This window comes from Corvus kubaryi, unplaced genomic scaffold (genome assembly GCF_017639235.1).
Source record: "Corvus kubaryi isolate FWS band 111438036 unplaced genomic scaffold, C.kubaryi_AGA036_p1.0 37334, whole genome shotgun sequence".
Taxonomy (NCBI): Eukaryota; Metazoa; Chordata; class Aves; order Passeriformes; family Corvidae; genus Corvus; species Corvus kubaryi.
This window is the reverse complement of record NW_024581108.1, coordinates 11,976,464-11,987,590: the sequence shown is the minus strand read 5'-3', so window position 1 is coordinate 11,987,590 and position 11,127 is coordinate 11,976,464. Positions and strand designations below refer to the sequence as shown.

Here is an 11,127-nt window from a genome sequence, read left to right as displayed (position 1 = left end):
TGCGCTACGCTCCGCCCCTCCCCGCCTCCGCCAATGGGCGCTCGGGGCCGGCGCTCCGCCCCGCCCTGCCCCGCCCAGTGGCGCGAGCGCGGCGGAGGCGGGCCCGGAGCGGGCGCGGGCCCGGCCGGTCCCGGCTCCTGTGGCCGCACGGGCCGGGCCGCGCCGGGCGAGGCTCCTCTGGCCGCACGGGCCGGGCCGGGCGAAGCTCCCTCTTCACGGGAGCGCTGTGCCGCCGGGACACGGGCTGAAGCTGCCCCTCTCCGGCCTCCCGGGGACGTGTGGCAGCCCTTCCGCTAAAGGGTCTTGAGTGTGCGGAGCGGTGTCGGGGCCCGCAGCTCCCGGCGCGCACGCCGCGGCTCGTCCGGGTGCCGGCGCTCGTGAGAGCGGCTTTGGGGTGATGGGTGCTGCCGGGAGGCGCGGCTCGACCGCGGGTTTTGGGGACTGACGGTGTCCGAGCCCCCCGGCTGCACAGGGTTGTGCTCCAAGGCAGCAGCAGCAGAGGGAGCCGCCTCCCCTGGGAACGGGCAGCAGCTGGAACTTCATTAATCGGTATTCTTGCAGCTGTCAAAAAGGGAACTCGGGCTATTTATGCACTCCTAAAATTTTCATTTCCAGTAGATAAACATGAACATAAAGTAGAAGTGATCAACACCGAGGTTTACTGTCAATAAGGAAAAACTGTCAGTTTTATGGTAGTTTTACAGTTTTGCGAAGTTTCTGATTGACATGCTTTGTTAATGCAATCGTACTTGAAATATTAATTGTGACAATATCTATTTTACAGTGCTAGCAGTCCCTTTAAAATAAACATGAAGGTCCTGCCCAGAACACTTGAAAACTAAGGGACTAGGGACCTGGTGACGGGGCTGATTTCTGTAGAGCTGGGTGTTAAAATCAGGGCCAATCCCCAAACTGGTCACCAGGAAACGCCCAGCCAGCTCCGTTCCCTCTCACTGCTGTGAAGGTCACCTCTGCCCAGTGAAAACTCTCAGACTCACCCTCGGCACGCAGCCCTGACCCCTGATCATTTGGCAGCACACCTCTGCTCACAACCCACGGCCTCCTGTGTGTTACTCCCACCCCAAAAACCTTTCTTTGCAGTAGTGCATTTGAATTTCTCAAAGCTGTACATCTCTGCATTAAATACCCAAAATATAAAGTAAACTATTTATCTCCCATTTTCCTGCAGGGCAGACCATTTTTTTTCCAAGTTCAAGTGCCTACACTGATCCTCCCTAATCTGTGTTATGCACCCAAAATACATAGAAAGCTTTCAGGTTCTCTGATACTTCCTGAGAACTGATTGTGGCACTTCTAAAACAGAGCCAGGCATCTTCCCAGCCCCTGACTCCCACCCTTGTTTATTAAATCACATGCCTCGCAGCTCTTCCTTTTCAAGGTGAATTATATCGTGGACTTTGCTGGCTCCATACAATCCTGCTGATAAAAACATCTATCATGCATTCTGGATTTAGAATATTTGTTAATAACCTTGCTCAGCAAGAGGTGCAGTTCAAAGCCATGTGATGTCTGGACGGTTAGGCTGCTGATTCCTGAGCCGTGTAGGAGACAAACTGGAATGATTTAACTTCAGCAGTCAGGAAGAGAGCATGTGGTTAGAGAATCCAAGAATAGAATATATTTTAGCATACTTAATGCCAAAACACCCTACCAGGATTTAATGGTCCAGGCAGCAGGAAGAAGGCTATTCTCTGCATGAAACTCATTTCAGGAGAGTAACAGCCACTCAATACTCGGAAGAGAGCCTCAATGTAGAGTGAGTTAGGGATCATTTCTTTCAAAGCAGCTGGGAAGATTTTGGACATGGTGTTGTTTTATGAGTATGTCCATCTAGTATAAATTTCTAAAGTAAATTTCCAAAATGGATTTTGAAAACAGTTTGCAACCTAGAGGTTTTTACAAAACTCCCTGTGAAGAAAATGTTGCAACACTGTCACAGTTTCTAAGAGGTTGCTCAGCTTTTCAGAGCTGTGACTGGCTCCAGGTTTTCTTCCCCTTCTGCCCTCACTGATCAACCCTCTCCAGGCAGCATCTCCATTCTGCTCCTGATCCTTGCTCAGGGGTCTGGGTACTCAGGACAACCCCCTTCTGGAGCTGGCAGGACAGCCCAGGCCCTGTGAGAGCTGTGGGACTCTACATCACAATTCCTTAGGGAGGAGGAGGAGGAAAGCTGCCAGGGTCAAAGAAGGGAAGGAGTTTGGTTTAGTTACAGATCGAGGGCCCCACCCAAACTCAATAGATATCTGCAGCGACCAGTGGAATGTTTTCAGGTACTAAACCACAGCAATCATAACTTTTTGGGGGTTAACAGCTGTTAAGAGCATCAGCATGTCTGGACTTCATGAAGCAGGAGACAGTGACTGATGTTCTTTAAGCAGCATGTACTTAGAGTGGGGACTGAATCTGTACATTCAAGTGTAGAAGTCTCTACTTGGTGAAGTAATATCCTACAGCTAAGTTTTGCAAAGAACACTCCTTGTTAAATTACTATGATTTTGCTTTTTTCAGGTTTGATATTCTGCGAGAAACTTCTTAATGTGGCAAGCAGGTGTGGCTTGTCGATAGTTCATAATTTTTAATCATTGCCATTTAGAACCAAAGTCAAGTAAATTGGTACCAACTCTCTCCTGTAGACATGGGTACACACGTAAATGAAATAATTTAAAATACTAACTGCATCACACTAAATGTATTCACATTAGGCACAGCACTGGTTTAAATATATTTGCATAAAAAGAATCACTTTAAAAAAATCACTTTTATAAAAATCACTTTTAACCAGTCTTGTAAAATCAATATAAAGGCTGTAGTTAGATCCTTTGTCTCTACTTCTCAGGCAAGGAGAATAATAGATTAGGATTTGTTTAAAGTCCTATTATACTAGCAAAGTACGGTTTGAAAGTGATGTAATTATTTTGCTACAGTTCATTAATTCCTACTCTGTTAAATTATCTTGGGTTTCTTAAAAAGCTGAAAGAACAATATTGAGGCCTTGAACAATTGACTTCTGGATTGCCAGGAGATGGCACTGACGGCCCACAAGCCCCTATACACACGTTCATGAAGCCTGGAGTAACTGCATGGTCTCCCCAGCTTCTGGATCCTAATATTGGAACCTACTGGCATTAGAGCCCAAGGGTACAAGCAGAGAGTAGCCCCATGTGTGCTATTTGTAGCACACAACAGGAAGTATTTAAACATAAGACATGCAATTATCTGTCATGGTACCTCAAAGCAATGTCTGGAGTGCAATCACCTCTCCTGAGATTGTGGGGAGAAAAGACACAAGAGCTATGTGAATAATTGCACCATAATGGGAATGCCACTAAACCTTTGTAGTTTCACCTCTTGTAAGTTACAGTAAATACAGGCACTACAGAGAAACATACTGTACTATGCTAACATCTGTTCAGTTACCTTGGACAGTAATTCAATTAATCACGACCACTCAGAGGCAGTAGCTCCTCTCTATACATTATTCTTAAATGTAGAGTCTAAAATTATTATTTGTTTTTAAAGAGTCAGTATTTCTCCTATCAGGCTTAAGGATTTTTTAGTGCTAGTGTCTATAATCGGCTTTACTTCTAGGTATGCAATAAGCCTGGGAATAAAAAGACAGCATGAAACAGTACTGAATTAAATACATATCCTTTCAGTTCCAAAACAAGAAGCACAAACTACACAGGGCACGGTACAACTGACACTTTATTCCTTCGTGATGGGGATATATAGTATTGAAACTGCAAGAGTCACAAAAAAAATTAAATCAAAGTGCAAACCTCTAGTAGAACTGATTATGGAACGTATTGATGTTTTTGGCACAAAAAGTGGGGAATTACATACTGCAACAAGATTGTAAGTTTACTGAATGTAACGCTTCTGTGTTCAGTAGTCACATTTGTGCACTGCAGAACAATACAATGTAAAACAGTGACTAACACGATTCACATACAGCTCTATACAATTTACATCACACGTCCAGTTAAAACTTCTCTGAAAATACATGAGATCCACTGATACTTTGTTCACAATCACTTAACAAATACCATTCTTTAAGCAGGCTTATCTTTTCAGCTTCCTTATTGATAAAAGCAAAAATAGACAATCTTAAATAGTAAATTATTTTCCTCAAATGGCTCCATGTGGATGTTTTCTATTAATTTGGCTCTGACTTCATTGATACAACATATATGAAGCTGAACAAAATCAAAAGCTCATTTTTTTCCATCTTTTCCAATTTGCTGTGAACAAACAGCATTCTGTGTACTGGCTTTTTGTTTTCAAAACTGGACATAGTGGTACATATGAGCTCTATTCCTATCACATGAAAATCACAAAAAAATCAGAGCTTAGCTTCACACAGTGGCATCTATTTAAAACTGAATATTAGCATGGTAAACACAAAAATACATAAATGGAAGAATTCAAGTTTATCTCATAAGGTACAGTATGCATTCACATTTTCATTACAGAGGGAGACACTGTATTCACATTCTGTGTAAGAAAGAAACCCACATATCACAGATCTCCCTAAACTCTTAGCAAAGATAACATCCATGAAGTATCTATAATGCACATTGTAGCTCTTTCATTTCAACTGAGCTAAACTGACTGCTGAAAGGAAAAATCCTTTGATGAGTAATTCAAGCCCCATGGCTGAGCTATTACCACAAGAATTTCTGTACTGGCCTGCTCTGTCATACAGCCTCACAGTTGTTATCAAGAGTTTTATGTGGGCACCTATCAGTGTTCAGTGTCTCATCTCCTTTTTTGGTTTGGGATTTTATTTTATCATTTATATTAATCAAGAATGATGATTTGTATCAGGCATCTGAGAAATGTTCTGGTGACAAAATGTACAGGACATGCATTAGATGCACATGTGTCACTGCAGAAATGTCCTCACAACTGAATTCTTTGTTTGGTCAACAGAAAAAAAAAAAAAAACAAACAGCAAACAGCAAGAACATGAAGCATTTGGCATGATTTTAGTTCTTAGTACCATACTGAAAATACATAAACTGAAGTGCTCATAATGTTTTTATCTCTAATGCCAGAATAAAGATTAGCACTAGAAGCTGTGAGGTGAGGGTGATCCCACTAACCAGCTTAGGCAACTCTTTTCAACAAGAGCATCTATGTTAAGAGGCTGCGATTCCTACTGAGGCCAACAGAGAGAAAGCAGGTGTGGTTTTAGAGCACCTAAATTCTGTGCCTGAAGTTGGACAGTTTGAATACAACACCTGAAGGAATTTGGGTCCCTCAGCCACTCCCTTGCTTTCTGTATACCACAATGCAGCCCTGAAGCCAAGGAAATCTCAATGGCAAGAGATGAAAAACCAGCCTCTCTGTCTACATAGCTGCTTCTCAGCTCTGAAATCCTGACTCCTCCTCCCCCTCCCCTAGTGAGCCAGGGCAATTCACTGTCACCCATTCTACGGCTTTCAAGCACACAAGGTAACAACAGTGTCACCAGAAACGGTTCTTTTTTTCTGGAGAAATCTTAAAAAGAGGTCACCCTCGTTCCTCTCTGGATCTACAGCTCCTGCTGACTGTCATCCTTACAGCTCAAAATAAGTTGCTCAGACCCAAAGCAGCCCCTTCAGTTTCTCTTCTCTCCTGGCACCTGCTCAAGGAGGAAGTAAGTTTAGGAGAGTCCATCATGGCTTGGGATACTTTGGAACGAACAGTGAAGAAGGAGAAGTGAAGAAAAAGACTCAAGTAAGAACTGAGGCAACAGAAGGCAGAATCACTTGGGATTAAAAGAGAAAAGTGCTCATCATGCCTTGATGAGCAAACTAGAAATGAGAGTCTGAGGAAGGAGACAGGTGAAAGATGAGAGAGGGTGGAAGAAGAAGAAAAAAAAATACAACAGAAATATTTAACAATAAATAAAATAGAAATCCTACAGCCTAACACTCCCAGTGCAGCTGGATGCTCTGGCTCCCTAGTAAGAGGAGGGAAGAGGGACTGAAGGACACGGATAGGGGCCAGGCCCCAGGAGGTACATGGACAAGTCGGGCTGGGGGGGGGACTGTTTCAGCTTTGTACGACAGCTCCCACAGCTGCATAGGTTTTTAACAGAGTACAGCTTGCCTTTAGGTGCTCACAGCTCAATACTGCAGGGCCACTTTTTGGCACAAAATCTCTGTTTAATGTCAAGTTATCTTAAAATACGTGACACTTTATTAAATATTTAAAAAGCACCAAGGGAAGGCAGAAAATGATTCCCCACTGCAACATTTACATCCTTAAACCTGAGCCAGGTGATCAGGCTCTAAATGATGGTGCATGGGAATGGAAGAGACAAAGGGGAAACATTGGGATAACCCTTTGGTTAGTAGAGTCATAGGCAGAGTCATAAATAGAAACCCCCCCCTCCCACTTGCTGTTTGGCTGGCTGAAGAACTTCCTTTGGGACACGCTCTTTCCACATACCATTTATTTGCTCGTCACTGCTCTCTTCCCCATGATACCTCGTGTCATCACAACCTACAGTGCACCCACGAAGCACAAGGGGTACCCTGGTAGCTGCCAGGAGGTTTTCCCCCCATTACCACTGAGATGCAGGGTGAGATATGCTGGAGAGAACCTACGAGTATGAGTACTTGTGTTTTCTCCCTTATTAGCACACAAAGCCAGCACACAGGTTTCCCAAGGATATCCCAGTGTGTACTTGGTTAATACTGTTTGTTTTCCTGCAGACCACATTGCCCGAGCCCCCTCACTCCCTACTGTACCTCAGCAACATGCCACAAGTGGTTCAGGAAAGGTGGAGGAGATGTCTAGGAAGCTGATAACATGTTCAGACTATTTGTCAGTCTCTGGAGAGTTCCCACTACTGCCTCTGTTTGGGAATTTCTCCCATCTTTAGTTTACAAATGATTTAACAAGAAGCATGTGAATACAATGGTGTGTGTTTCACTTTGTGGTGGTGAAAAAAAAAAAGCTGTGACTCAGTGGGTAAACATGTTGTGGAATTTGCTACAAAAATTGTATTTGCCTTAACTGAATACCACAGTGAATACTCATGCCACTAAAAAAATATAAGATGGTTATTGTTCCAAGGAAGGCTGTCCCAAGGGCAGATAAAGTAAAAATGCCAATCTTCCAGGAAAAAAATAGCTTCCCTTATTCATGGGCATAATCCAGGAATAGCTGTCCTTCAACTCCTTCTATCACCCTTTTCTTTTCAGTTTTGCTAGTAAGTGGCCTCCAAAAGAAGAGAAAACAGAAAGGAGAAGCAAATAAATTTTAAGATGTAAACAAAGAGATTTAACTCCCCCATACTTTAGATTTCTTTTGTAGGTTAAACTTTTTCAAAAGCATCTCTGCCTTTAATTTTTGTGGTCCAGAGGCTTCCTAGGATCTGGCCTTTTTAAAAACTTCTCTCCCATTCTCACCACATTGAAAGTCATGGTCTTAGCAAGAAACTGGGACCTGAGTTTGCAGGAGGCAACTTGTGTGGCTGCACTACTCTCTTCTTCTGTCGTGCAAGTTTCCCAGGCAATCATTGCCCTTGAACATTCCCATCAGAGGAAGCTTTTCCAAAGTTGGTACCTGGTGCCTGAAGCAGACTCCAGCCACAGCTCTGCCCAGCAGCAGCACTGTGATATGGCCAGGACAGTGAGCACTGCCCACTGTTCCAGCTAGTGTACGGAAAGCTTCCCTACCACACAAGGTACCGGCTCATGAGCCCACCGAGTTTTCTTCAGTCCCCCCAATACCTTGCACTACTGAAAGTAGAAGACTGAGGAAGGAAAAAGACATGTAGAACAAGGAAGCAAGAGAAAAGAAGACAGAAGGGAACAGTGCAAAGACAACAGAGGTGCTTGAAATACTGAGAATTAGCTGGGTTGCACAAAATTTTCACACAGATATGTTAAATCACTAAAGCTAAGGGTTAGCCATTATAATTATCTTCTGCTAGCCCATGGGACTAACTTACTTCAGAATTATGTGCTCCCAAAAAACCCTACATCCACCTTAAATACCATCTGCAAGGACATAATAAAAATTCACAATGCAAAAAATTGTAAACAAGGGTTAGTAGCACAGTGGTACAGTAGATTGTCAATAAAAACAATAAAAGTGTGGATACAGATTCGTCTACCTTGTGTGTAACATTATTGCCAGTTACAAGGGAGGGACTCTGTAAACTCATAATTCTGAAGCTTTGTTAATAAGCACAGAGCAACAGGTGAGTGCCCCATCTACTTTCTCCAGTTCTGTGTTGGCTATTGGAATCAGCATGTGGTCCTTCAGTTTTTCAAATACCTGTTAAGAAAGAAAAAGTAAGGGAAGATCATTACACTTTACACCTCCGTTTTCCCTTTTCTCTACGTATTTACAGAATGAACAGACATGGATTTGTCAGCAGGTGCCAAGCCATCCCATCACTGTTAATCAACATGAACATTTACAGGGCACGTGGCCTTCTGGCTATGGGATTCACACACATCATACTGCAGCAAGGGAGCTGCTGCTACATCCAGTTATGTGGAAAGGGCACCACAGGCACAAGTGACCAAGTCTCACCAATAGTGGAGCTGAGAACAGAGCCCAGGCCTCCCAGCTGTTGCCATCTGCTATTTCCACAAAGGGAGACCACAGCCCATTCTGAAAAGCACCCGATTTCAATCTCCAGCAACCTCCCAGCGAGGTGGGGATGCCGGAGCACCCCCAGCGTGGCTCTCACCTTCGCGCTCTCCGGGTACTCCTCGGGGGCTCGGTGCAGCAGGACGTGCCCTTTGCTGGGAATGTTTAAATAGACGCAGTTTGCTGCGGCATCGTCAGGCACTGTCAGCTTGTCGTAGCGGTGGTCGCTCATCTGTTGCATGGTCTGCCAGGAGACATGAAGTGCAGCTATTTACATCAAACACATCAGCAGTCCCAAACAAATGGGAGAACAAAATCTTCAAAAATAGCTAACTGTGATTGTCAAGGCAGTCAAGGGCCATTTTGCTATGTGGCAAGTAAGGATATCTCCTTTTATGTCTGCCCTTTAAGGAAGAATCTACTAAACCTATCTGAAAGGAGCAGTAAAAACCTTTGTGCAATGGTTCCTGCAAGCAGCAGGATTAAGTAGGGCACTTGGTAAGCATCCTCTGTGGGGTCTTTTCCTCAAGGATTGCACACCGAGTATGCAAAACCACTCCTGACACTGATTGAGACTATAGGTGCTCACCACCTTCAAAAAAAGGAACCATTGTTCAATATTTATATAATGAGCATGAACTAAACCAAACAGGACAGGAACGGTTCCCAGCTTGGATATCAGCCCAATCTTAATTCTTTTCAAGGACCTCTGTTCTGCTTTGCAAGCAGTTACTCTTTCACTAAGCACCTGTGCTGGGGAGCGAGCGGGCACGTCTGCGCTAATCCTCGTTCCCAAGGGGACAACACAATAAACCCCTTGCAACAGAAGAGCTGCTGGGTTTCAGAGGTTTGGGTTATAAATATAAGGCTCATACACAAAGGTAGAGCCTGGCTGGCTGGAATTTCAGAGACAGAGACTCTCAGGACATGACAAGCATGCAATCCCATGTTTTGGATCAGATCCTTTTTTAGTAAGGATAGGAAAAGCCTGAAGACAAGATGCCTAACTCCCCATTGTAGCATTGCAGCTTTACATCAGCTTTGGCCTCACAGAGACCAAGAGTAATGCAGAATTGAACAAGGCTCAAAATCCAAAACTTTGGTCCCTCTGAAAGCCTAATTAAATGCAAGTGTTCCTGTTTCTCCCCCAGCCCACCTATGTTCCCACATACATTGCAAAGATGCAAACAGAAAGAAAAGGCTTTTTTTCAGCTTAAAATATTCACATTAATATTATCTTTAGAAAAACCTCGTATTTTGTTAACTAGATTTTTCAACTAGATTCCCTTCTCAGGGAGAACCCAGAGATTTACATCACACAGCAGAAAGCAGACTTCAATTTTAGGCACAGTTAAGTTTGTCATTAAGTTGTTTGCAAGATCATTAATCTGTACTACTTCTCATTCATTAAAAAAATACTACATGTAGCTGATCTATAACAGGGCTACAACATAGAAGCAACAAAAAACTCATGCTTGCCCACACCTATGGTAAGTAATTCCTTTATAGGTCTGGATAGATTTTTCAGGTTCTGGCCTGAGTCATCCACATCCCGCAGAGAACATGAAACTCACAACAAAGAATGCCATGCATTCTTGAGGAAGTGTTATCAGATTGTCATTTCTTGTTCCTTCTCATGTTATGAAACTCTCCCAAGTTCCCAAGGACACATCTACCTCCATAAAAGGTTAATGTGTTTTTCTGGGAAAAAATCCTTGCACCTTTACTTCACCAGATGTAATTTTGTATTTTCATGTGCTTTAGCAGAGTTGATTTTCTTTTTTGTAATTTTGTTTCTGTTATGTTGCCAAGATGTGCTTTATTCTGCTTTCCTTGATGTTGCAGACAACCAGCAGCTGGAGACAGGCCCTAGTGTGGCTCTTCCACCTGGTAACCACGGTCAGCAGACATGTCCTCTACCTGCAGCTTCCCCTCCTACATAATGTTTTTAAGTCTTGACTAAGCAAACATTTATTAAATCTGTACATGTATCAGTAGAAAAGCCACTATATCTGGATTTCACTAAGCTCCCAAACAGTTGTTCTTCCTTCACTCCTTGTTGGAAACATAATTCTGATATTGTAGGTTTTCTGTAGGAACAGCTCATTCATCAGAAATATATTGTGAATCACTGCGAAACACTTCCATATGGAATTATGAAAAATTCTTAAGCTGAAGGGTAAAGACAAGTCTCCCATTCATTTGCTTCTGCAAAATGCTGAAGTGAGAACTGCAGCAGCAAGCAGAAATAAAGGACAAGTGGCAGGGCTCTAGTGCCTCAAGGACCGGCTTTGGGAAGCCTGGGAGATGATGCTAAAGGGCACGTTAAGAGGATTGTTTTCAATATTAAAAAACACACAAATGGTGGCTGAATTAGTTCAGAAACAAATGAGAAACCCTGAGTGAGACAGTGAGACAAAGCAGCACAGGAGTTTCAGGGGACAGCTGTGACAGTGGGACTCGGATCTCAGCTAGCTGGAAAAACACCACAAGAAAGCTTTTATTAGT

General features: G+C 43.4%; 1 protein-coding gene across 3 annotated transcripts in view; it reads right to left on the bottom strand.

Moving 5' to 3' along the window:
• Positions 1–3,708: 3,708 nt before the first annotated feature.
• Positions 3,709–11,127, bottom strand: part of DDAH1 (dimethylarginine dimethylaminohydrolase 1) — a 97,060-nt gene continuing 89,641 nt past the window's right edge. For all 3 annotated transcript variants that reach the window (XM_042030296.1, XM_042030297.1, XM_042030295.1), the window contains 2 exons: positions 8,720–8,863; positions 3,709–8,298 (listed from right to left, as the gene is read on the bottom strand). In XM_042030296.1, the coding sequence (XP_041886230.1) occupies positions 8,182–8,298; positions 8,720–8,863 (261 nt within the window). In that variant the 3' untranslated portion in view covers positions 3,709–8,181. The remainder of the gene's footprint in view (positions 8,299–8,719; positions 8,864–11,127) is intronic.